Genomic DNA, 27,490 nt, shown 5'->3' on the forward strand with positions numbered 1-27,490 from the left:
ATGATCAGATCCAACAAGGCATCACTTCTTGTTGGGTTCTCCACAAACTGGCCCATAAAATTATCCTGCAATAAATTTAGGAATTGTCGCCCCTTTGTAGTTTTAGCCAACCCCCGGCCCCAATCTATATCTGGATAGTTAAAATCTCCCATTATTACCACTGTACCTGCCCGGGCGGCCCTCTCTATTTGTTTATGAAGCCAAACTTCTATCTCTTCAGTGATATTAGGGGGTCTGTAGATTACCCCAAATATTATTTTTTCAGTATTTCCCTCCTTTTGTAATTCTACCCACAGTGATTCCACCTCCTCAAAATCATCACACACTATGGCATCGTTCACACTGACTTTCATACCACTTCTTACATACAGACAGACTCCACCACCTTTTCTGTTCATTCTATCCTTGCGAAACAATGTAAACCCCTGCAGATTGACAGCCCAGTCATGCGAGGAGTCCAGCCATGTCTCAGTGACCCCAACTATATCAATATGTTCCTCCAGTATCAAGGCCTCAAGCTCCCCCATTTTATTTGCTAGGCTTCTGGCATTTGTGAACATACACTTTACATTTCCATCCTTTATGTTATTGGGGTTAATGGGATTCAAGGGTGTAAGTTTTATTTTCCTATGAAGCCTATTCCTATTAACTATTCTAACCCCTACCTCCGTTCCACCCCCAGGTACATTTATAATTCCCACCTCTCTATCTACACTATCTTCCCCCTCTTTGCTATAGGTTCCCTCCCCCCAAGTCCCTAGTTTAAACACTCCTCCACCCTTCTAGCCATCTTCTCCCCAAGCAAAGCTGCACCCTCCCCATTGAGGTGCAGCCCGTCCCTACGGTAGAGCCGGTAACCGACAGCGAAGTCAGCCCAGTTCTCCATGAACCCAAACCCTTCCTTCCTACACCAGCTTCTGAGCCACTTGTTTACCTCCCTGATCTCCCGCTGCCTCTCTGGTGTGGCTCGTGGTACTGGTAGTATTTCAGAAAATACTACCTTGGAGGTCCTTGCCTTAAGCTTGCGGCCTAAGTCCCTGAAATCATTTTTAAGAACACTCCACCTACCTCTTACTTTGTCATTGTTGCCAATATGTACCATGACTGCTGGGTCCTCTCCAGCCCCGCCCAGCAACCTGTCAACCCGATCCGCGATGTGCCGAACTCGTGCGCCAGGCAGACAACACACTGTTCGGCGATCCTGGTCTTTGTGACAGATTGCCCTGTCTGTCCCCCTAATAATTGAGTCCCCCACCACTAGTACCTGTCTGGCCTGCCCTGTACTCCTCCCTCCCTCCTTACTGGAGCAGACACCCCCCTGGCGGTCAGAGGCGGTATCCTGCTGCAGTTCTGCTAGCTCTGTAATGGCATCCCCCTCATCTGCCAAGCGGGCAAACTTGTTGGGGTGTGCCAGTTCAGGACTAGCCTCCCTGACACTTTTTCCCCTACCCCTCTTTCTAACTGTAACCCAGCTAACTGCCTGACTGTCCTGCAACTCCGTCCCACTGTCCTCCCCTACCTCTATTCCCGAGAGTGCCTGCTCAGTGAGCACGAGACTCCTCTCCATGTTGTTAATGCTTCTCATTGTTGCCAGTCGCCCCTCTAGATCCAAGATCTGGGCTTCCAAACGGACAACTAGCACACATCTCGCACAACAATATGCACCCTCAAACTGTTGTTCAAGGATTGCATACATTGAACAGGATGTACATTGGACTGCATTTTCCAACATGGAGGCCATCTAGTTATGGGGATTTCACAAATGTATAGGAAAAAACAGACAGTCAAAATGACACTTAAAATTTTTTGTAGACCTTGTGGGTTCAGAAATTAACACTCACAGCGATCTCAACCTCCTGCTTTCAAACTCCTGTTTTTGTAACTCCTCTTTCACACCCCCTCTTACACAGAAACACTCAGAAGAGCAAGCTCTCAATAAGGCTGGGTTCACACTACGTTTTCTCCCATACGGGAGCGCATACGGCAGGGGGGAGCTAAAACCTCGCGCTCCCGTATGCCTTCGTATGCGCTCCCGTATGTCATTCATTTCAATGAGCCGGCCGGAGTGAAACGTTCGGTCCGGTTGGCTCATTTTTGCGCCGTATGCACTTTTACAACCGGACCTAAAACTGTGGTCAACCACGGTTTGAGGTCCGGTTGTAAAAGCGCGTACGGCGCAAAAATGAGCCGACCGGACCGAACATTTCACTCCGGCCGGCTCATTGAAATGAATGACATACGGGAGCGCATACGAAGGCATACGGGAGTGCGAGGTTTTAGCTCCCCCCTGCCGTATGCGCTCCCGTATGGGAGAAAACGTAGTGTGAACCCAGCCTTAGAGTCCCAAGCTAAGATTTATACACCTGTGCCCAATCTACTCCTCCTCCCCCTAGAGGTGGAACAGAGAAAAAAAAAGAAAAAAAAAGAAAAAGGGTGTTTAAACTCTAACAGTTATCCCACTATGTGCAAAAGAGAAAAACTTACCCAAAATATGAATGTGGGCTATAGGCAGTCGCACCCACTCCACAGATTCACTCCGCACAACAGATAATCACAGTTTTTGTAACTCCTCTTTCACGCCCCCCTCTTACACAGCAACACTCAGAAGAGCAATATGCAAATTTGGTATAATAAAAGTACAGATCATGGCGCAAAAAATGAGCCTTCATACCGCCGCTTATACGGAAAAATGAAAAAGTTATAGGTCATCAAAATAAAGGGATTATAAACGTACTAATTTGGTTAAAAAGTTTGATCTTTTTTTAAGCACAACAATAATATAAAAGTATGTAATAATGGGTATCATTTTAATCGTATTGACCCTCAGAATAAAGAACACACATCATTTTTAACGTAAATTGTACGGCGTGAAAACGAAACCTTCCAAAATTAGCAAAATTGCGTTTTTCTTTTTAATTTCCCCACAAAAATAGTGTTTTATGGTTGTGCCATACATTTTATGATATAATGAGTGATGTCATTACAAAGGACAAATGGTCACGCAAAAAACAAGCCCTCATACTAGTCTGGCGATGAAAATATAAAAGAGTTATGATTTTTAGAAGGCCTTAAGGCCAAAATGGGCTGAGTCCTTAAGGGGTTAAAGGGGTACTCCCCGCCTAGACATCTTATCCCCTATCCAAAGGTTAGGGGATAATATGTCAGATCGCCGGGGTCCCGCTGCTGGGGACCCCGGGGATCGCCGCTGCGGCACCCCGCTATCATTACTGCACAGAGCGAGTTCGCTCTGTGCGTAATGACTGGCATTACAGGGGCTGGTGCATCGTTATGTCATGGCTCCGCCCCTCGTGACGTCACAGTCCGCCCCCTCAATACAAGTCTATGGAAGGGGGCGTGGCGGTCATCACTTCCCCTGCCATAGACTTGCATTAAGAGGGCAGGTCGTGATGTCACGAGGGGCAGAGCCATGGCGTCACACTGCTCCGTCCCCTGTAATGCCCGTCATTACGCACAGAGCAAACTCGCTCTGTGCAGTAATGATAGCGGGGTGCCGCAGCGGCGATCCCGGGGGTCCCCAGCAGCGGGACCGCGGTGAGCTGACATCTTATCCCCTATCCTTTGGATAGGGGATAAGATGTCTAGGGGCGGAGTATCCCTTTAAGGTGAAAATGGGCTTGGTGTTTTTTTATGGGTTTTTGTGTTTTTTAAATGCATACAAAAACGTCAAATAGTTGCACCCCCTTGCAGCCAGATGTTAGCAGCAAGTCAATAGGGATTTATGAAATGCTACATCTACTTGGCGTTTTGGTCTTTGTTGTTTTTTCACTTCTCTTTGTCATTTTTCTGCGTTTTTGACCTCAGTGGCAGTTTTTCAAAATCCTGAGCATGCTGAGATTATGGCATTGTGAGATTATGGCACTGAAATCTTGATATTTTTCATCAATAGAAGTCTATGGGAAAGAAAAAATTATGGTTTTCCATTTTATTTTTAATAAATAGTTAAAAAAAGATCCAAAGGACAAATAAAGCAATTTTTAAAGAAAGCTAAAAATGGCAGAAAAAAAGCCAGGCAATACTATAAAAATATAGGAAAATGCTGTGGCAGTTTTTCTGGCGTTTTTCCAATGTATTTTTTTTTTTTGGGGGCCGAAAAAAAATGCAGAAACTTAGTGGAAAAAAGTAGAAACCTAGGCTTATAGTAAGTTTTGCTTCGTTACTTAGCTTTCATTTTATCAGAGTAATATGAGGAATGAAAGCTGAGCTCTGATTAGTTACTATGTAAAAGAGTCTTATTATAAGACAGCTTGATAAATCTCCTCTAGTTTTTTTGTACATGCATAGAGGCTCCTTTTAATTGAAGGATTTTCCCTAATAAACATATTCTTTCACTTTAATATTGTAAACGCTTACATATATCATAATTAGAAATAAAAATAAAGTGAGCATTTATGCAATGTATCAGTTATTTCATCATTTTTTTTTATTAGGTGTGTACGTCGCTTTGAAGGTCATGTAAATCGCTACCAATCATGTGGTGTTGCAGTGAGTCCTTGTGGGAGGTTTATTGCTTGTGGATCTGAAGATACATGTGTAAGTAATTTCTTCACTGGGTGTTCTTGTCATAAATTAGTATTTAAAAAAAAAAAAAAAAGTTCTCACACATCTTAATCTTTTTTTGGGGGGATATTTACAGTTAGCCCACCGAATGTACCCTTATCCTAATATGATTAGGAATAATTTTCACATTGTTAAACTGTGATGCACACAGAAGACTTACCTGGAAGATGTGAATTCCCTAGGTTTCAACAGATTTGACTTATGGCTAAATGAAGTCTATGGGTAACCCTTAACCACTTCCGGCATGCACTTTTTAAATAAAAATGAAAAACTTCTCGTACGGCACTTTTTCCAAAACGGAGCCTCCAGCTGTTGCAAAACAACAACTCCCAGTATTGCGGGACAGCCATTCACTGTCCAGGCATTCTGGGAGTTTTGCAACAGCTTGACCTACCCTGTTTAGGAAACAATGGCGTAGGGTAATTTTGGTATTGGAGGCAAGAGTGATTCTTGCATTCGGGTCCGTCCCTATGCAAATCCCTAATCTAGGCCTCAAATGCGCATGACGCTCTCTCACTTCGGAGCCCTGTCGTCTTTCAAGGCAACAGTTCAGGGTCTCATATGGGTTATTTCCGTACTCGGGAGAAATTGCCTTACACATTTTGGTGGGCTTTTTCTCCTTTTAGTGAGAGCGCACTATGTACATTTGAGATGATTTGCACAGAGGTGGCTGATCGTTATAGCGATTAACATAAATGCAAAAAAACAAAAACACCCACATGTGACCCCATTTTGTAAACTTCACCCCTCACGGAATGTAACAAGGCGTAAAGTGAGCTTTAACACCCCACAGGTGTTTGAAGACTTTTCGTTAAAGTTGGACTTGAAAGTCAATTTTTTTTATTTTTTCACTGAAATGCTGGTGTTATCCCAAATTTTTCACTTTCACAAGGGGTAATTGGAAAAAAGCCCCCCATAATTTGTAACGCCCTTTCTTCTGAGTATGGAAGTACCCCATGTGTGCCATTGAGCTTTTGTAGAGAGAATTTGGCTGGAATGGAAGTCAGGGGCCATGTGCGTTTACACATGTGACCGCACATGTGACCGCATGTGACCCCACATGTGACCGCATTTTGGAAACTACATCCCTCAAGGAATGTAACAACGGGTGCAGTGAACATTTACACCCCACTGTTGTCTGACAGATTTTTTGAACAGTGGTCCATGAAAATGAAAAATAAATTATTTTATTTGCACAGCCCACTGTTCCAAAGATCTGTCAAGTGCCAGTGGGGTGTAAATGCTCACTGCACCCCTTATTACATTCCGTGAAAGATGTAGTTTCCGAAAAAGGGTCACATGTGGTTTTTTTTTTTGGTTGTTTTGGCACCATAGGGGCTTCCTAAATGCGACATGCCCCCCAAAAACCAAACCTATTACCTCTTGTAGAAATTGCAAATTTGGGGAAAAACTGCATTTTAGTGAAAAAATTAGTTTTATTTTACACATCCGACTTTACCGAAAAGTCGTCAAACACCTGTGGGGTGTTAAAGCTCACTGTACCCCTTGTTACGTGCCTTGAGGGGCGTAGTTTCCAAAATAGTATGCCATGTTTTTTTTTTTGCTTTTATGGCACCATAGGGGCTTCCTAAATTCGACATGCCCCCCAAAAACCACTCTCCAAAATCCCATTGTCGCTTCTTTGCTTCTGAGCCCTCTAGTGCACATACAGAGCACTTTACATCCACATATGAGGTATTTCCTTACTCGAGAGAAATTGAGTTACAAATTTTGGGTTGCCTTTTCTCCTTTTACCGCTTGTAAAAATTCAAAAACTGGGTCTACAAGAACATGTTAGTGTAAAAAATTTTGATTTACAATTTTCTCCTTTACTTTTCTGCTATTCCTGTGAAACACCTAAAGGGTTAAAAAAACTTTCTGAATGTCATTTTGTATACTTTGAGGGGTGCAGTTTTTATAAGGGGGTAATTTATGGGGTATTTATAATATGAAGGCCCCTTAAATCCACTTCAAAACTGAACTGGTCCTTGAAAAATTCTGATTATGAAAATCTTATGAAAAATTGCTGTTGAACTTTGAAGCCCTCTGATGTCTTCCAAAAGTAAAAACATGTCAACTTTATGATGCAAACATAAAGTAGACATATTGTATATGTGAATCAATATGTAATTTATTTGCTATGTGTATTTTTCTTACAAGCAGAGAGCTTCAAAGTTAGAAAAATGCTAAACTTTCAAATTCTTTATGACATTTTGGAATTTTTCACCAAGAAATGATGCCAGTATCAACGAAAATTTACCACTGTGTTAAAGTAGAATATGTCACGATAAAACTACATTGGAATAAAATTCATAATTAAAAGCATCCCAGAGTTATTAAAGGGGTTATCCAGGATTTTTTTTTTTTATATATCAACTGGCTCCAGTTAAACAGATTTGTAAATTACTTCTATTAAAAAATCGTAATCCTTTCAGTACTTATGAGCTGATGAAGTTGAGTTGTTCTTTTCTGTCTAAGTGCTCTCTGATGACACATGTCTCGGGAAACGCCCAGTTTAGAGCAAATCCCCATAGCAAACCTCTTCTACTCTGTGCAGTTCCCGAGACAAGTAGAGATGTCAGCAGAGAGCACTGTTGCCAGACAGAAAACAACAACTCAACTTCAGCAGCTGATAATTATTGAAAGGATTAAGATTTTTTAATAGAAGTAATTTACAACTCTGTTTAACTTTCTGGAGCCAGTTGATATAAAAAAAAAAAGTTTTTCCCTGGAATACCTCTTTAATGCTTAAAGTGACAGTGGTCAGTGGTTTGTGCAAAAAATGCTCTGGACCTTAAAGGGGTACTCCGGTGCTTACACATCTTATCCCCTATCCAAAGGATAGGGGATAAGATGCCTGATCGCGGGAGTCCCGCAGCTGCCTCCCGTAGGCATGCATTGAGGGGCGGAGCGTGACGTCACACAGGGGCGTGACGTCACATGCCGCCGGCCCTGCGGTCGACCGTAATCAGACCCGGAGCGAACATGCTCCGGGGACTGATTACAAACGGGGTGCCGCGTGCATGATCCCGGGCGTCCCCAGCTGCGGGACTCCCGCGATCAGGCATCTTATCCCCTATCCTTTGGATAGGAGATAGGATGTGTAAGCACCGGAGTACCCCTTTAAGTTCATAATGGGTTTGGTGCTTAAAGGATAGGGGATAAGATGTCAGATCGGCCTCCACCCCCTCGTGACGTAACGGCCCGCCCCCTCAATACAAGTCTATGGGAGGGGGCGTGGCAGCAATCACGCCCCCTTCCATAGACTTGCAATAAGGGGGCGGAGCCTTGATGTCACTATGCTCCGGCCCCTGTATCGCCGGTCATTACGCACAGAGCGAGCGTGCCGAAGCAAAGGATAGGGGATAAGATGTCTAGGGGCGGAGTACCCCTTTAAGGGGTTAAACAGGGATGTTGACTTTACTGCATGAAACTTCCAGATTGCCTTGCTCAGGGAGGTTTCCCTTAGTACACTGCTCAAAAAAATTAAGAGAACACTAACATAACACATCCTAGATCTGAATGAATGAACTAATTGTATGAAATACTTTCATCTTTACTTAGTTGAATGTGCTGACAACAAAATCACACAAAGATTTTCAATGGAAATCAAATGTATCAACCCATGGAGGTCTGCACATGGAGTCACACTCAAAATCAAAGTAGAAAACCACTCTAAAGGCTGATCCAACTTTGATGTAATGTCCTTAAAACAAGTCAAAATGTGTTTCCTCCACGTGCCCGTATGACCTCCTTACAATGCCTGGGCATGCTCCTGATGAGGTTGCAGATGGTCTCCTGAGGGATGTCCTCCCAGACCTGGGCTAAAGCATCCCCCAACTCCTGCACAGACTGTGGTGCAATGTGGCATTGGTGAATGGAGCGAGACATGATGTCCCAGATGTCCTCATTCGGATCCAGGTCTGGGGAACGGGCGGGCCAATCCACAGCATCAATCCCTCCTCTTGCAGGTCTAAAGGGGAGAAAAAGAAGAGCACTTCTTGGTGTTATAAAAGAGAGGTAATCAGTATAAAAGTGAAATAAGACAGCAGTTCACCAGCTGTGGTTGTGTAGCGTCATACACAACAATGGTAAGCGCATCAAGAGATAATGTATCCGCAGCCCTCTGGCTAGGCAAGGTATTCAATCGGTCTGGCTTCAAGGAGAACGCCGGCTACACGTGGCACAGGATACAAAAGGAATGGAGATCAGATAAAATGGAGATAATTTATTTCCCAAGATGCTCGATTTTATCTGATCTCCATTCCTTTTGTATCCTCCGCCACGTGTAGCCGGCATTCTCCTTGAAGCCAGACCGATTGAATTCCTCTTGCAGGAACTGGTGAAACAATCCAGCCACATGAGGTCTAGCATTGTCTTGCATTAGGAGGAACCCAGGGCCAACCGCACCAGCATATGGCCTCACAAGGGGTCTGAGGATCTCATCTTGGTGCCTAATGGCAGTCAGGCTACCGCCGGCAAGCACATGGAGGGCTGTGCGGCCCCCAAAGAAATGCCACCCCACACCATTACTGACCCACTGCCAAGCTGGTCATGCTGGAGGATGTTGCAGGCAGCAGAACGTTCTCCACAGCATCTCCAGACTTTGTCCCGTCTGTCACATGTGCTCAGTGTGAACCTGCTTTCATCTGTGAAGAGCACAGGGTCCCAGTGGCGATTTTGCCCATCTTGGTGTTCCCTGGCAAATTCCAAACGTCCTGCACAGTGTTGGGCTGTAAGCACAACCCACACCTGTGGTAGTCGGGCCCTCATACCACTCTCATGGAGTCTGTTTCTGAACGTTTGAGTGAACACATGCACATTTGTGGCTTGCTGGAGGTCATTTTGCAGGGCTCTGGCAGTGCTCCTCTTGCTCCTCCTTGCACAAAGACAGAGGTAGCACCTGCTGCTGGGTTGTTGCCCTCCCAGGGCCTCCTCCACATCTCCTGATGTACTGGCCTGTCTCCTGGTAGCGCCTCAATGCTCTGGACACTACGTTGACAGACACAGCAAACCTTTTTGCCACAGCTCGCATTGATGTGCCATTCTGGATGAGCTGCACTACCTGAGCCACTTGTGTGGGTTGTAGACTCTGTCTCATGCTACCACTAGAGTTAAAGCACTGCCTGCATTCAAAAGTTACCAAAACATCAGCCAGGAAGCATAGGAACTGACAAGAGGTCTGTGGTCACCACCCGCAGAACCACTCCTTTATTGGTGGCATCTTGATAATTGCCTATAATTTCCACCTGTTGTCTGTTCCATTTGCACAACAGCATGTGAAATTGAATGTCAATCATTGTTGCTTCCTGAGTGGACAGTGGGATTTCACAGAAGTGTGATTGACTTGGATTTACATTGTGTTGTTTAAAGGGGTACTTTGGCGCTTAGACATCTTATCCCCTATCCAAAGGATAGGGGATAAAATGCCTGATCGCGGCTGTCACGCCCCCTCCCATAGGCTTGCATTGAGGGGCGGAGCGTGACGTCACATGGGGGGAGAGGCGTGACGTCACACGCCGCCTGCCCCGTGGTCGCCGGTAATCAGACCCGGAGCGAACATGCTCCGGGGACTGATTTTAACTGGGGTGCTGCGTGTAAGATCATGGGGGTCCCCAGTGGCGGGACCCCCGCGATCAGGCATCTTATCCCCTATCCTTTGGATAGGGGATAAGATGTCTAAGTGCTGGAGTACCCCTTTAACTGTTCCTTAAATATTTATTTTTTTTGAGCAGAATATTAGCTTAAGATTCAGTGCAGGCAGACTTTTCTACTAACAGTTAATTGGAAGGGATCAGGACAGGTGGCAGAAATATGGACATTGTCAGGAAAAAGATGAGTTTAGGAACAGGACACATTTGCACCCGGATATTTTATGCTCAGGCATAGAGCATTAGAGGATATAGGGGAAGAGGTATCAAAACCTTATGCAGAGGAAAAATTGATCAGTTTCCCATATCAACCAGTCAGATCGCTTTTTTTTTTTTTTTTTAAATAAAAGTCTGTTTTTTTTTATTATAGAAGTGATCTTATTGGTTGCTATGGTCAACTGGTCCACTTTTCCTTTGCACAGGTTTTGAAAATCTCCCCAATAGAGCAGACTCTGTGTGTGTATGTGTGTGTGTGTGTATATATATATATATATATATATATATATATATATATATACATATATATATACCACAGAACAAAGAGAGTGGCACTCCAAATACGTGTAACCCCGTGCAGGTGTATTTATTCACACATCTGTAGAAAAGCGCAACGTTTCGGCTCCTCAATAGAGCCTTTCTCAATCATATATATATATATATATATATATATATATATATATATATGGAATTGTGTGTGTGTGTGTGTGTATATATATATATATATATATATATATATATATATATAGAATTTTCCTTGTATACTAGTAAACTTTTATTCATTCTTCTATTCTCATACTACCAGTCTATCCCCGGCCTCCCAATGTTTTGTATATTTAAAATGTCCTTTACACTGTGTTCTGTAGTAAAATGATCCAGGGAGTCAAAATAAATGGGTTGGAGGCATTTGATAAAACTTCAAAGGATTTACTTGCAATAGTGACTTATGACTTATGACACATGAGATATGCAGAATAAGAATCAGACAGTCAGGCAGAGGCAAGTTTATGGAATAGTTGGATAAAACATATTTGACCCTGATTTGGTCTTTAAAGGAGATGAGAAGACAACTGCATATGCATGAGTAAAAGTGATTTGGCTCTGTTGTTATAGAAAACTCAACAGCATAAAGTGGTATTTTAAGTATGAAGATGATTGAACCTGAATGTCAGCAAAGCAAGAAATTAAATTAGTAATTTTAGTCAAGTATACATTTTTGTATATGAATAATCTCCAGTTAGGCATAATGAGGTAATAGATGCATTTAGTAGATTCTGATAAGATGATTAAAGAGCCTTGTCATATAGCTGAATATGCTTTGCTTTATGATCAAGCTCTGCATAACATATGTTCAGCGATAAAAATACTTAAAGGAGTACTCCTGTGGAAAACTTTTTTTTTTAATCAACTGTTGCCAGAAAGTTAAATAGATTTGTAAATTACTTCTATTAAAAAAATCTTAATCCTTCCAGTATTTTTTAAGGGCTATATACTACAGAGGAAATGCTTATCTTTTTAGATTTCTCTGTTATCATGACCACAGTGCTCTCTGCTGTCCATTTTAGGAACTGTCCAGAGCAGCATATGTTTGCTATGGGGATTTTCTCCTGCTCTGGACAGTTCCTAAAATGTATATATAGGGTCAAGGAAAAAGAACTCCAAACTTGGCGCTGTTCCAGTGAAGCGAAAATCCGTACTTATTCCAGTAAAACCATATTTATTAACTTAAACACAAGTTTTTCAGGCACATCAGAGGCAAGACGCGTTTCGGGTCTCTACGTACCCTTTATCAATTTCAGATCCCAACAGAAACTATCCATTTGGCTGCTCCCCTAAGCCAAAAAAGAAAAATAAGAGAGGATGTAGAGGAGGGAGACATAAAAAATTACAAAAGAATAAACAAAAGGACATCACCAAAACACCAATAATAGAGGACCTTAATAAAGTGAAAATATTTAATATATCCAATCATATTCTTACCCCAGAAGAAACTAGTGTTCTAGAAAAAGGTCTATCCTTCTGTCCCACTGGAAGGTCCAATAACTTTAACTTGTTTATGGATATGAATATTTTTATCCGTAAATTAATCTTACAGAGACATTTTAATATTGTAAGTAAACCCAATCATGATCGAACCGAAAAGGATGGTATGACTGATGAAAATGATATGGTCCCACTAGATCCAGCACCCATCGCTTCAAATTTGAAACCAAAATCTGTTTTTTATCCGGTTCAGCATAAAGGACATGTTTTGTATACCTTTTCCGCTGCTGTTAATACAGACCTGGAACTGTTGTGTGCATCAAAATATAAATATCCACAAAATCTTACATTATCCCCAAAAAAATGCAATACAAACTTTATCTAAGGATAATAATAAAATAATTAAGGCAGCTGATAAGGGGGGTGGTATAGTCGTCCTTGATAGGGAGGACTATATCAAAGAGTCCAACCGCTTCTTATTGGATAAGAAATTTTACATATCATTAGACCATTACCCTACCATTAAATATACAGCTGAATTTAGGATACTGTTACAGGAAGGTTTTTCACAAGGTGTACTTACTAAACAAGAACTTTCATATTTAACTGTACAAGAACCCAATACCCCTTTATTTTATTATTTACCTAAGGTTCATAAAACACTGAACATCCTCCCGGCCATCCGATTATTTCCGGAATCAATTCTTTAACTTCAAACCTCTCCCCAGTATATTGATATCATTTTACAACGTTATGTCATTAAACTACCATCATACACCAGAGATACAGCCCATTTCATTAAGAACATTCTTAATATTACTTGGAAATCCCATTATTTGTTTTTAACTATGGATATAACGTCTTTATACACCATTATAGACCATGGAAAGGGTATATCTGCGGTTGCTCATTTTTTAGACACAGATTGTACCATGCCCCATTTACAGCATAATTTTGTTTTAGATGGTATTAGATTCATCCTGCAACACAACTATTTTGAGTTCAATGGCTGCATATATAAGCAGGAATGCGGGACCGCGATGGGCTTTCGATTTGCACCAAGTCTAGCAAATCTGTTCATGGGGCTATATGAATTACAAGCTATTTATGCACATGCACTTTATAAGAACTGTGTCTCGTACAACCGCTATATAGATGACATTTTTATAGTGTGGGCAGGCACCGAGGATGAGCTTAATACCTTTATTCAGGATCTGAACGTTAATGACTGGAATCCAGAATTCACTAGTAACATTTTTAAGAATGACGCCAAATTTTTAGATGTCATTGTGTCTCACAATGACTCTAACCAGTTGGAAACCCGTACTTATTTTAAGAAGGTAGATAGCAATAGCTATATAGATTTTAAAAGTGGACATTGTGATAAATGGATAGCTAACATTCCTTACGGGCAATTTAAGAGAATTAGGCGTAATTGCACCAAAAAAGAAGTATATATGGAGCAGAGTAATATTCTAGCTACCAGGTTTAAGAATAAGGGATATCCGAGATCCCTTGTTCATAATGCTAGACAAAGAGTAGCATTATTAGACCAGCAGACCTGTCTAAATCTTAAAAGGAAAGAAACTGTAACCGATAATGGTAATTCTTTTAAAAGTAATTTTATCACAAATTTTACATCAGATCACAAGAAAATTAGACAGATTTTAGAGAAACACTGGTCTACTCTAATGTTGGACCCATATTTAAAAGAGAACATTCCAACTAAACCCAATGTTACTTTCCAAAAATCTATTTCTCTAAAAAATATTTTGGTTCCAAGTAGATTGAAACAAATCACCAAACAATGCAGTAAAAATAGTTTCTTGGTTGTTTTAGGTGTAATTCCAAAGCCTGTAAATGCTGCTCTAATATGGTCCATGGTACAAGGGAGTTTAGATCTGCAGTTACTGGTGAGATTTTTCAAATAAAGTCTCACATGAACTGCGGTACTGAATATGTCATGTATCTGTTGGAATGTCAGTGTGGACTTTAGTATATTGGCCACACGATTCAACCCTTTAGATGTCGGATTAATAAGCACCGCAATAATGTCACCAATGGGTACACTATGCATAGTGTTTCTAGTAGGGATCCACCGATATCGTTTTTTTAGGGCCGATACCGATAATCGGTGGAGGTTAGGGCCGATAGCCGATAACTTATACCGATATTCCGGTATAAGTTATCGGCTATTTATCCCCCCGCGACACCGCTGTAGATCATTGATTTAAAGCGGGCGCTTTAAATCAATGCACTGCAGTGGCTTTTGCAGTGCCATAGGCTGCCACCGCCACCCGCTTCTCTCCCCCTGCCTGTCCGGGGGTCCTGAGACCTATCACCGCCATCGCTCCCCCCACCGCCGCACCGCGACCGCCCCCCCGACCCGCTGCACCGCACCACAACCGCCGGGCGGTCGTGGTGGGGGCGGTGCGAGGTGCGGGGCATTATCGGCAAGGTAATTGCCGATACCGATAATGCCCAAAATCGTAATTATCGGACGATAATATCGGCCATACCGATAATCGGTCGATCCCTAGTTTCTAGACATGCTTTACAGTTTCATAAATGTGATTTTTCTAGTTTCAGATTGTTCCCCATTGAACATATACCCAGAGAGACCAACCAGCGGTTCAATTCCCTAAAAAATCGGGAAAACTATTAGATCTTCCGTTTAAAAACTTTGGTGCCTCTTGGCCTTAATGAATATATTGAGAATATCCATTAATGTATACATCACAACAACATTTATTCCGTAATTTTATATATATTGTTGCTAATGAAACTCAACTAATTAACTTTTACTATATGATTGGTTTCAATATCGCTGGATTGTCTCCCTGTGTGTGTGGGCCCTCAATATGTTTATAATTACGATACAATTACAAATAGAGCAAACTGTTGAACTACTACTACTGACAGCGCTCCGCGGAATCATAACAAACTCTGTGAATGTTCGTTCATTCAGAAAGTTGTGAGAGCGTTACGGCTACTATGTAGGTGCCGTCATGCACGCTAGATGCGTCACGGTGTTTACATATACGGAGCATCCATTCATGGGTCAGGTGACACCTTTACTATACTGTTTATATTTTATGCGAGATACATGTCCATGTGATTTTAACCTTTTAAGATCATTTTGGCTTTTTCTTTTGGACACAGGTCGCTAAATGTATGCTTTTAAGTATATTATTCTGCATGAGAGAGATATATTCTATTTAGGGTAAGTCCGCAAATTTTGTTTAGACATCTGCAATTGATAAAGGGTACGTAGAGACCCGAAACGCATCTTGCCTCTTATGTGCCTGTAAAACTTGTGTTTAAGTTAATAAATATGGTTTTACTGGAATAAGTACGGATTTTTGCCTCACTGGAACAGCGCCAAGTTTGGAGTTCTTTTTCCTTGAACCTATATATGCCTACTTCTTGACCCATTTACATGGTATCCAGCAAACACTCCTTCGGCCTGCAGTTCCTGGTACCCCGCTATATTGGAGTGATATACAAATAACCAAGAGGAGATACAGGTGAGAGTCCACATACAGACGGTCACCTCCTCCTCTCATTCGCAGGATTACACGAGGCGCTGTCCTCTTTCTTTTTTATTTCCTTTTATCCTTTAGTTCCTAAAATGGACAGCAGAGGTCAGCAGAGAGCACTTTGGTCATGACATCAGAGAAAGAGCAAAAAGATAAGCATTTCCTCTGTAGTATATAGCCCCTACAATGTACTGGAAGGATTAAGATTTTTTAATAGAAGTAATTTACAAATCTGTTTAACTTTCTGGCACCAGTTGATTTAAAAAAAAAAAAAGTTTTCCATGGGAGTACCCCTTTAACAAACTTGAGAAACATGGATTTATGGTTTTGGTAACTAAGCAAAACTATATAAAATGGCCTTTCTCCATTAAAGATTGCACAAAATCCATACCAGATACTAAACACTACTTTATACCATTGACAAAAGTATTGAACATTTTATTAAATATCCTGGTCAAACTAGCTTATAAATAGAAAAGGTTTGAAGTATTTGCATAATATGAAAGGGCATTTCAACATTGTAGTTATGTACCTGAGCCTTTGTATTATGGTACTTTACTTAAAGGAGTACTCCGATGCAAATCTTTTCTGGGGCAAAAGAAGCATCAAGCAAAGTTATATAGCATTCTAATATACTTGCGCTTTCCATATGGCCCTTTTCCCGGTCTTCTGCATTTTTCCGCCGACCGGAAGCTGGGTCCTTTACCTGCATTTGATGACGCTCGATCGCTTATTCCGAGCACTCTGCCGGCAACTTAGCCCGGTGACTCATACCTCCCATGAGTCATTGCGGGCTCTACCGGCCTCCCAGCCCAGAGTCGACTACTCCCCCTCTCTAATATATTCATATATGCTCTGAGCTGAGCTGCCATAAGCTCAGCTCAGCAAAAGCGGAGGGGGCGTGATTTATTATAATTTCTGGAGGGGGCTGAGCAGGGGAGATACAGGCAGGAGCTGGCCGGATGTGATGAGCGGGCATGCTGGGAGATATAGTTTTTACAGCGCGGGCCAGGCACATAACGAAAACGGCTGGGCCCTTCTACATGATTGAGGGCTCCATCAAAAGGTATTTTAATGGGCTACATTATGGCATAAATTTTTTTTTTTGGGGGGGGCTGCATCAGAGTTTTCCTTTAATTATTTTACTTCTTATTGTTTTAAATAGATCATCAGATTATGGACGACTGCTTATCAAATGTTCTTTAACCCTTTAAGGACCAAGCCCATTTTCACCTTAAGGACCAGGCCAATTTAATTTTTGCGCTTCCGTTTTTTTCCTCCTCGCCTTCTAAAATACATAACTCTTTTATATTTCTTTTTTTGATATTTTTTTTTATTATATCTACAGACCCATATAAGGGCTTGTGGTTTGCATGACCAATTGTACTTTGTAATGAAACCTCATTTTACCATAAAATGTATGGCGAACCCCCCCCGGAAAAATTTTTTAGGGAGGAAATTTTTATGAAAACCACAATTTTGCACATTTTGGAGGGTTTCGTTTTAACACTGTAGACTTTACGGTAGAAATTACGTGTTCTTTATTCTGTGGGTCAGTACGATTAAAATGATACCCATGGCTAGATACTTTTATATTTTTGTACTGCTTAAAAAAAATCTAAAACTATTTGTACAAAATCAGTAATTTAAAATTACCCTATTTTGACAACCTATAACTTTTTCATTTTTCCATATATAGGGTGGTATGAGGGCTCATTTTTTGCACCGTCATCTGTACATTTTATTGATACCACATTTGCATATATAAAACTTTTAGATTTTTAATAGATTTTTGTGGGAATAAAATGTGACAAAAAAGCTTCATTTCTGGACTTTTTAAAAAAAAATTACGTTTACGCCGTTCACCGTACGGGATCATTAACATTATATTTTGATTGATTGGACATTTACGCACGCGGCGATACCAAATATGTTTATAAAAAAATGTTATACACTTTTTGGGGGTAAAATGGGAAAAACGGACAATATTAATTTTTATTGGGGGAGGGGATTTTTTACTTTTTTTTTACTTTTTATTTTTACATTTTTCAGCTTTTCTTTTACACTTTTTATGTACCCATAGGGGACTGTCTATAGCAATCATTTGATTGCTAATACTGTTCAGTGCTATGCATAGGACATAGCACTGATCAGTATTATCGTCAATCTTCTGCTCTGGTCTGTTCGATCTCAGACCAGAGCAGGAGACGCCAGGAGACGGACGGAGGCAGGTGAGGGGACCTCCGTCCGCCATTACAGATGATCGGATCGCCACGCATTGCCGCAGATGCCGTGATCTGTACTGATCTCGGCATCTGAGGGGTTAATGGCGGACATCCGCGCGATCAAGGATGTCGGCCCTTACCGACGGGTCCCCGGCTGCTGATAGCAGCCGGAACCTGCCGTGTATGACACGAGCACCGCTCTGATGCTCGCGGTCATACACAGGACGTAAATGTATGTCCTAGTGCGCGAAGTAACGCCAAGCCAGGACGTACATTTACGTCCGTGGTCGCTAAGGGGTTAAAGGGGTTCTGCAGGAAATACAACTTATTCCCTAGCCACATAATTGGAGATATGTGTCTCTTTACATGGTCTCACTCTGGCTGCTCTATTCACCAAAATGTGTTCCTTAGAGTATCCCTTTAAGGACATTTATGCTCTGTGGGGGAGATTTATCAAAAATGTAGCCACTGCTACATTGAAAAAGGGACTGTAGGTCCTGAAACGCATTTGTGTTAGTGGCAATAAAAAATATCTATAATCAAATATATACTGCCTGGCTTGTATCAGTCGAAGCGCCTTGGACCAGGCTCTTTTATATACTCCATTGGAGTCCATACCCTATAAACCCCTAGTAAATTGGTAGTGGAGTGGGTATAAGGACCAAGATTGCTCACCATAAATTACGGTGTTCAGTGGGGTTGATATTAAAGCTCTGCACAGTCCACTTAAGTTCTGTCAACCCATCTCTTCATAGTTCTGTTTTCTGCACAGGAGCATGATAATGATAGAAAAGTACTGGGCCTTCCCTGAACTGTTGCCACAACATTGGAACAATACAATGGTCTAATATTTTCTATTGTGCTGTAGCATTACCCTTGGTGGAAATAAGGTGCAAAGCCAATACCCTAAAAAAAACCTAATGGCATTATTGGTCCACCAAATTTTGGAGCAAATACTATGCATTCCACTAGAGAATGTTTCTGGACAGACATCAAACCCATATTTTTTCATCAGATTGCCTGCCCATTTTCTGAATATTAAGAATTTTTCACTTTCATGTCAAAATGAAACGAGAGTGAAGAATTATGAATATGCAGAAGATTGAGGGGCATAGCACGGCAAACAGGACGGAGGCAGGTGAAGTTTAGTTATGCTTACTGAGGTTGATTATGCTCAGAGCACAACATCTAACATAGCATGTAACGTAGGAGTGGGTCAGTACCCTGGAGTACCCGATTTCGTCCGGACCTCGGCAGACAGTAGTGGTGATTGGATCAGAAAAAATTCTCCAGTCTTAGCGATTCTGTCAATAAAATTGGATTTTTATTCTGTCATCATACATACAGTCATGGTCGTGAATGTTGGCACCCCTGAAGTTTTTCAAGAAATTTTCTCACAGAAAAGGACTGTAGTAACACATGTTTTGCTATACACATGTTTATTCCCTTTGTGTGTATTGGAACTAAACCAAAAAAGGGTGGAAAAAAGCAAATTGGACATAATGTCACACCAAACTCCAAAAATGGGCTGGACAAATTTATTGGCACCCTTAACTTAATATTTGGTTGCACACCCTTTGGAAAAAATAACTGAAATCAGTCACTTCCTATAACCATCAATAAGCTTCTTACACCTCTCAGCCGGAATGTTGGACCACTCTTCCTTTGCAAACTGCTCCAGGTCTCTCTTATTGGAATGGCGCCTTTTCCCAACAGCAATTTTAAGATCTCTCCACAGGTGTTCAATGGGATTTAGATCTGGAGTCATTGCTGGCCAATACAAAACTCTCCAGCGCTTTGTTGCCATCCATTTCTGGGTGCTTTTTAGTTGTTGTCTGTGATTTTTTCCAGCATTCCATGTGACCAGAGACAAAATGTCATGGCAATAAATAATATCTATAATCAAATATATACTGTCTGCCTTGTGACAGTGGAAGCGCCTTGGACAAGGCTCTTTTAAATACTCCATTTGGGGTCATTGTCCTGCTGGAAGGCCCAAGATCTTGGACGCAAACCCAGCTTTTTGACACTGGGCTGTACAGTGCGACCCAAAATCCGTTGGTAATCCTCAGATTTCATGATGCCTTGCACACATTCAAGGCACCCAGTGCCAGAGGCAGCAAGACAACCCCAAAACATCATTGAACCTCCACCATATTTCACTGTAGGTACTGTGTTCTTTTCTTTGTAGGCCTTATTCCATTTTCGGTAAACAGTAGAAAGATGTGCTTTACCAAAAAGCTCTATCTTGGTCTCACCTGTCCACAAGACGTTTTCCCTGCTTCCCGGCAGCTCAGTCGGGCTGATCGGGACTATCGCGATAAAATCGCGATGACCCGATCAGCTAGGATGCGAGCGGAGGCCTCCTTCCCTCGCTTTGTCGCGTATGATCGGCATTTGATTGCTCCAAGCCTGAGCTACAGGCTTGAGCAATCAACCCCCTATTACGCTGATGCATGCAAAGTTATGGCTTTGCAGGGATCAGGGTAAAAGATCAGTGTGTGCAGTGTTATAGCCCCCTATGGGAGCTATAACACTGCAAAAAAAAAAAAGTTAATAAAGGTCATTTAACCCCTTCCCTAATAAAAGTTCGAATCACCCCCCTTTTCCCATAAAAAAAAAAAACCTGTGTAAATAAAAATAAACATATGTGGTATCGCTGCGTGCGTAAATGTCTGAACTATAAAAATATATTGTTAATTAAACCGCACGATCAATGGCGTACGCGCAAAAAATCCAAAATAGCGTATTTTTGGTCACTTTTTAGATCACAAAAAAAAGAATAAAAATCGATCAAAAGTCCGATCAATGCAAAAATGGTACTGATAACAACTTCAGAACACGGTGCAGAAAAAAAAAAGTTATTGGGGTCAGAAGATGACAATTTTAAACGTATACATTTTCCTGCATATAGTTATTATTTTTTTCAGAAGTATGACAAAATAAAACCTAAATAAGTAGGGTATCATTTTAATCGTACCTACAGAATAAAGATAAGGTGTCATTTTTACCGAAAAATGCACTGCGTAGAAACGGAAGCCCCCAAAAGTTACAAAATGAAATTTTTTCTTCAATTTTGTCACACGATGTATTTTTTTCCCCGTTTCTTCGTGGATTTTTTGGTAAAATGACTAATGTCACTCCAAAGTAGAATTGGTGGCACAAAAAATAAGCCATCATATGGAATTTTATGTGCAAAACTGAAAGCGTTATGATTTTTAGAAGGTGATGAGGAAAAAATGAAAATGGAAAAACGCTCAGTCCTTAAGGGGTTAAATAGAAGTAATTTACAAATCTGTTTAACTTTCTGGCACCAGTTTATTTAGAATTTTTTCTTCTTCTAGTGGAGTACCCCTTTAAACTAAAATTTCAGAAATAACCAAGCCCCTGACTTACACTTAAATAGGAAGAGTCATATGCTTGCATTGAGGTGTATTAACATCCCTTTTAATGCAATGTAGTAACTATAAAATGCTTGGCTTTTGAAAGGACTATCTCTTTTAATCTTTAAGGTCCCTTTCATTTTTTTTTACAGGCCTTCTCTCCTCACTGTAGGCCCTACCGAAAGGTTTTTGAATTTTTGGGTGATTGGGTGGTGTAGGCCATAGGGCATATGCCCTTTTACCTTCTTACGGTTTAGCCTTTCTTTTCTATATGGATTATAATGGCATATATTATAAATGTGGGACTTCTACTCTGCACCTCACTCTCTTAGTCACAACAGAGGGCTGCTGCAGCTTACACCTGGAAGGATCATGTTACTATATATTATACAGTGGCTCACTCCTTTACAGAAATGGAAAGTAAGGTAATTCAACAGCCTACCCACTTTGGTAGTAGCAAGAGAAATGGGGGGTTTTAAGTTGATAATGAAAGTGTTCTCAATTTAACCCCTTAAATGGGCACTGTCACCAACTTTTTATTTTGATATGTTGTAGTACTTATGTACTACAACATATCTCTAATATAGTTTAATTATTATTTTTTTTATTAAAATGTTTTAATTTACATTTGAAAACCGGCCACTAGGGGTCTCCCTCCTAGTGGACAGCTGCAGCCTGGCGTGACGTCACGCCTGAATTCGGATCGATGCCGGCCGGGCAATCGGTCCGAATTCAGTCAGGCTGCGCTCGTTCCCTGCCTGTTAATCAGACACGCTGAGAACAGATGCGCGCATTGGCACGGACTGTCCTGCACTTTGGTATGGGGGAGAGCGGGTTGCGCGGCGGGGTTCGGGTAGCTGTGTTCGTGGGTGGTGGTGGTGGGGGGGTGTCTTTTGGGTTTCGGGTTGCGCCACGGCCATGGAAAGATATTGTTTTTAACACACGGTGCCTCCAGCTGTTTCACCACTACAACTCCCAGCATGCCCTGACAGCCAATAGATGTCAGGTCAAGCTGGGAGTTGTAGTGAGGAAACAGCTGGAGGCACCCTGTGTAGAAGAACTAAGAGCGGAAGTGTCGGTCCCAGCAGGCATCAGTGACGTTGCGCCTGCTGGGAAAGGCTGCCTGGTAGTGAGCACACTACCAGGCAGACAAAAAGGCCTTTTTAATATAGTAAAAAAAAAAATTAAGGCAGGGAGGGGGTTAGGGATAGATGGGCAATAGGCAGGGACAGAAAAAAAAAAGGATGGTGGGAGCTACTCTTTAAGGACTCCATTTTCACCCTAAGGACGCAGAAAATTTTCGTTTTTGCATTTTCCTTTTTCCTCCTTCCCTTCTAAAAATCATAACGCTTTCAATTTTGCATCACCAATTGTACTTATTGACATCACTTATTTTATAACATAATCTGCAGCGAAACAAAATGATTTCTGGTATTAAATTTAAAAAGCCATTTTGTAATTTTTGGGGTCTCCCGTTTCTACGCAGTGCACTTTTCGGTAAAAATTACACATTACAGTATCTTTATTCTGTAGATCCATACGGTTACAAGGATACCCAATATGGGTTTTATTTTATTTAAATACTTAAAAAAATTATAAACTACATGCACCAAAATTAGTATGTTTAAAATTGGCGTCTTCTGACCCCTATAACTTTTTTATCTTTCCGTGTATGGGACGGTATGAGGGCTCATGTTTTTTTGGGCCGTCATCTCTAGTTTTTATCTGTACTATTTTTGTTTTGATGGGACTTTTTGATCGCTTTTTATACATTTTTTTATGGTATATGAAGTGACCAAAAATGCACAATTTTGGACTTTGGTATTTTTTTACGTGTACGCCATCCACCCTGCGGTTTAGCTAACCTTATATTTTATTAGTTCGGACATGTACGCACGCGGCGAAACCACATATGATTATTTTTATTCTTTATTACATTATTTTATTTAAAAAAAGGGAACAAGGGGGTGATTTCAACTTAATAGGTAAGGGGTTAATGAATTTTTATTAACTTTTTTGTAACACTTCTTTTTTTTTAAATTAGTTTTTAGCCCCCATAAAACATGCAGTCTTGGGGTTGCATATACTGATCAATGCTATGCCATAGCATAGTATTGATAAGTGTTCTCGGCGCTCTTCTGCTCTAGCCTTGGAGCAGTAGATCGCCGATCGGACAACAGAGAGGCAGGTGAGGACCCTCACGTCATCCGGTAAGCTGATAGGGACATTTACATTTTGTTGAGCTTCTGGGACAGTTTTAGCTTATTTTTAGACATCCCGATCAACTTTGATTACGGCATATGAGGGGTTAAAGCCGGGCATCAGCTATCGGGACCCACAGGGTTTAACCCATTCTCCACTAGTAAGAATGGTTTAAACCCTGTTAACGGGATCAGGGCATACAGGTACTCCCCTGCGTCCTTAAGGACTCTGATTAAGGGCATACCTGTACATCCTGCGTCCTTAACAGGTTAAGAAAAGTTTGTATAAATCGGAAAACCTCTTTAAAGGGGTACTCCGCCCCTAGACATCTTATCCCCTATCCAAAAGATAGGGGATAAGATGTCTGATGGCAGGGGTCCCGCCGCTGGGAACCCCGCAATCTCTCCTGCAGCACCCCAGTCATCTGGTGCATGGAGCGAACTTCGCTCCGTGCCTGATGACGGGTGATACAGGGGCCAGAGAATCGTGACGTCGCTGCTCCGCCCCCTCGATGCAAGTCTATGGGAGGGGGCGCGGAGGCTGCCACGCCCCCTCCCATAGATTTTCATTGCGGGGCAGAGCATGACATCACAAGGGGGCGGGGACATGACATCACGATCTTCAGGCCCCTATATCGCCCGTCATCAGGCACAGAACAAAGTTCGCTTTGTTCACCAGATGACGGAGGTGCTGCAGGAGAGATTGCGGGGGTTCCCAGCGGCAGGACCCCTGCGATCAGACATCTTATACCCTATCCTTTGGATAAGGGATAAGATGTCTAGGAGCGGAATACCCCTTTAATGATGACCTGTCAGCTCTGCCGACATATCTTTGTCTAAATAAATACCTATATTCTTCATATTATAACTATTATGGAACATCATGTTTTAGAATTCTGCACTGGACCACGAGTCTATTCGTCTCTGTAAATGAATAAAGAGAACTGGGTGTTACCATACATCATGTAAAAAGGGTTGTGTCAGCACTGGATACACAGGGACATATCCCTACTTGGGAGCATCCAGTTGTCAATTTTTTTCACAAGTTTCTAGGAGGTTTTAGGAGAACATTTTGTTATTTCATTATAAATATTTACTGAAACACAGGTCAGAAGATTTGGCAGATCCTTTTTAATAAACATTGCTGACAGATTTTTTTTTTTTTTTTTTAGAAATTAAATGTGTTTTGCATTCATATTTCATTTCAGGCATACATTTATGAAACACGTTCCAGCACATACCTGCACAAGATACCAGAACACTCAGAATCTGTCATCAATGTAGCATTCAATCCATCTTCTCCGCAGGTATGTTTCAACAAATGTTTTGTCAAATATTACAAGGGATCACTTTAAAAACACTAAAGTAATATTTTGCCCCATTTCTTATAATTTATTAAGGTGTTAAGATGTAACAGAAAAGTTAGATTTTTTTGACATTTATATACATGGTCAGATAGTAAGTGCTGTATAAATATGCTTCTGCATGAGTAGTTTGTGTTTTACTACAATACACTTAATAATGTATGCTTATGATCTGTTAAATGGATATTCCCGACATCTGTTTTTCTAAATTGGGCATAGGTAGAAAGTAGAACAAAAATCCTATACTCACTTTCCTTACTCCCCTACCTTTGCCATTCATATGGAGCCAGGTCCCAGTGTTCAGCACTGCCTGTGGTTGATTTCAGCAAAATATATTGCCCACTTAGCCAGTCACTGGTGATAAGGGAGCAAGAAAGGTTTTTTTTTCTATTTTTCTATTTTCCACCAGCCTGAGTCAGATGGTTAAGAAAAAATACTAACCAGTGTTCCGCTTTTAGTTCGATAAATCGATGTGTAAGGGTGATTTGAGTGACTCAAACTGTTTGGTAGGAGTTGCATTTGGTATCCTGTGTCCTTTTGATGCTGATAATGTTTTATAAAGTTTTATGATGTAGGACTTTATATAATAAGCCAGTAAATAATAGTCCATGACACAACTGGATCATACAAGCAGAAACTGCACCAAATCTATCATAGGGGCTTGCACTTTATATTATGGTTAGAGATGAGCGAACTTTTCAAAAATTCGATTCGGCCGATTTGCCGAATTTTCCGGAAAAGTTTGTTTTGATCCAAATTTTTTCGCGGCGAATCTATATTAAAAAAGGCTATTTCTAGCCTAAATACAGCCTCTATAGGAGTATAGAACACTTTGCTGTGTTCTAAAACGCATATGGAGTGTGCTGGGTTAGTGAAATAATACTTTTATTCAGAATAACATGCAGATTACCGGCATCGCTTTTAGAATCACTGCCGCACAGCAGCACAATGACAGAGCCTGGTGGTGGCATCAGTGTCAGGAGACCATATAGTGACTGAATGACAGCGTGGAGGTGTTGGCAGCATGAGGACACCATATAGTGGCTGAATGACACAGCTTGGATGAGGCTGAAGCATGAGGACACCATATAGTGGCTCAATGACACAGAATGGAGGTGTTGGCAGCATGAGGACACCATATAGTGGCTGAATGGCACAGTGTGGAGGTGTTGGCAGCATGAGAACACCATATAGTGGCTGAATGACACAGCTTGGATGAGGTTGAAGCATGAGGACACCATAGAGTGGCTCAATGACACAGAATGGAGGTGTTGGCAGCATGAGGACACCATATAGTGGCTGAATGGCACAGTGTGGAGGTGTTGGCAGCATGAGGACACCATATAGTGGCTGAATGACACAGCTTGTATGAGGCTGAAGCATGAGGACACCATATAGTGGCTCAATGACACAGAATGGAGGTGTTGTCAGCATGAGGACACCAAATAGTGGCTGAATGGCACAGTGTGGAGGTGTTGGCAGCATGAGGACACCATATAGTGGCTGAATGACACAGCTTGGATGAGGCTGAAGCATGAGGACACCATATAGTGGCTCAATGACACAGAATGGAGGTGTTGGCAGCATGAGGACACCATATAGTGGCTTAATTGCACAATGTGGAGGTGTTGGCAGCATGAGGACACCATATAGTGGCTGAATGACACAGCTTGGGTGAGGCTGAAGCATGAGGACACCATTTAGTGGCTCAGTGACACAGAATGGAGATGTTGGCAGCATGAGGACACCATATAGTGGCTGAATGGCACAGTGTGGAGATGTTGGCAGCATGAGGACACCATATAGTAGCTGAATGACACAGTTTGGATGAAGCATGAGGACACCATATAGTGGCAGAATGACACAGCATGGAGGTGTTGTCAGCATGAGGAGACCATAAAATGGCTGAATGACACAGCATGGACATGTTGTCAGCATGAGGACACCATATAGTGGCTGAATGACACAGCATGGAGGTGTTGGCCGCATGAGGACACCATATAGTGACAGAATGACACAGCATGGAGGTGTTGTCAGCATGAGGAGACCATATAGTGGCTTAATGACACAGCATAGATATGTTGGCAGCATGAGGCCACCATATAGTGACTGAATGACACAGCATGGACATGTTGTCAGCATGAGGACACCATATAGTGGCTGAATGACACAGCTTGGATGAGGCTGAAGCATGAGGACACCATATAGTGGCTGAATGACACAGCATGGAGGTGTTGGCAGCATGAGGAGACCATATAGTGGATGAATGGCACAGCCCGGAGTTGCCAGCAGCATGAGTATGCACTAGGCCTTCACAATCCCTAAGATTAAAAGATGAATTAAGAAATTTAAACCGAAGATTTTGGATAGCGGGTGCTACCTATGAGAAAATTTGAAATTACCAGACCCAGGCCGCACAGCGGCATCAGCAACCCATATATTGCCTGAATGACACAGCCTAGAGTTGGCTGATGCACGAGTACACACCAGGGCTTCACAATCTCTCCCAAAAAAAACACAATTTAAAAAATTTTTGAAAAAGATTTTGGATAGCGAGTGCTACCCATGA

The 27,490-nt window shown here is 41.6% G+C and overlaps 1 protein-coding gene across 7 annotated transcripts in view; it reads left to right on the forward strand.

Moving 5' to 3' along the window:
- The window catches only part of WDR27 (WD repeat domain 27), a 421,522-nt gene that overhangs the window by 223,823 nt on the left and 170,209 nt on the right, over positions 1-27,490 (forward strand). For all 7 annotated transcript variants that reach the window (XM_056567129.1, XM_056567126.1, XM_056567130.1 and 4 more), the window contains 2 exons: positions 4,449-4,551; positions 24,766-24,864. In XM_056567129.1, the coding sequence (XP_056423104.1) occupies positions 4,449-4,551; positions 24,766-24,864 (202 nt within the window). The remainder of the gene's footprint in view (positions 1-4,448; positions 4,552-24,765; positions 24,865-27,490) is intronic.

The sequence above is a fragment of the Hyla sarda genome, chromosome 3 (genome assembly GCF_029499605.1).
Source record: "Hyla sarda isolate aHylSar1 chromosome 3, aHylSar1.hap1, whole genome shotgun sequence".
Taxonomy (NCBI): Eukaryota; Metazoa; Chordata; class Amphibia; order Anura; family Hylidae; genus Hyla; species Hyla sarda.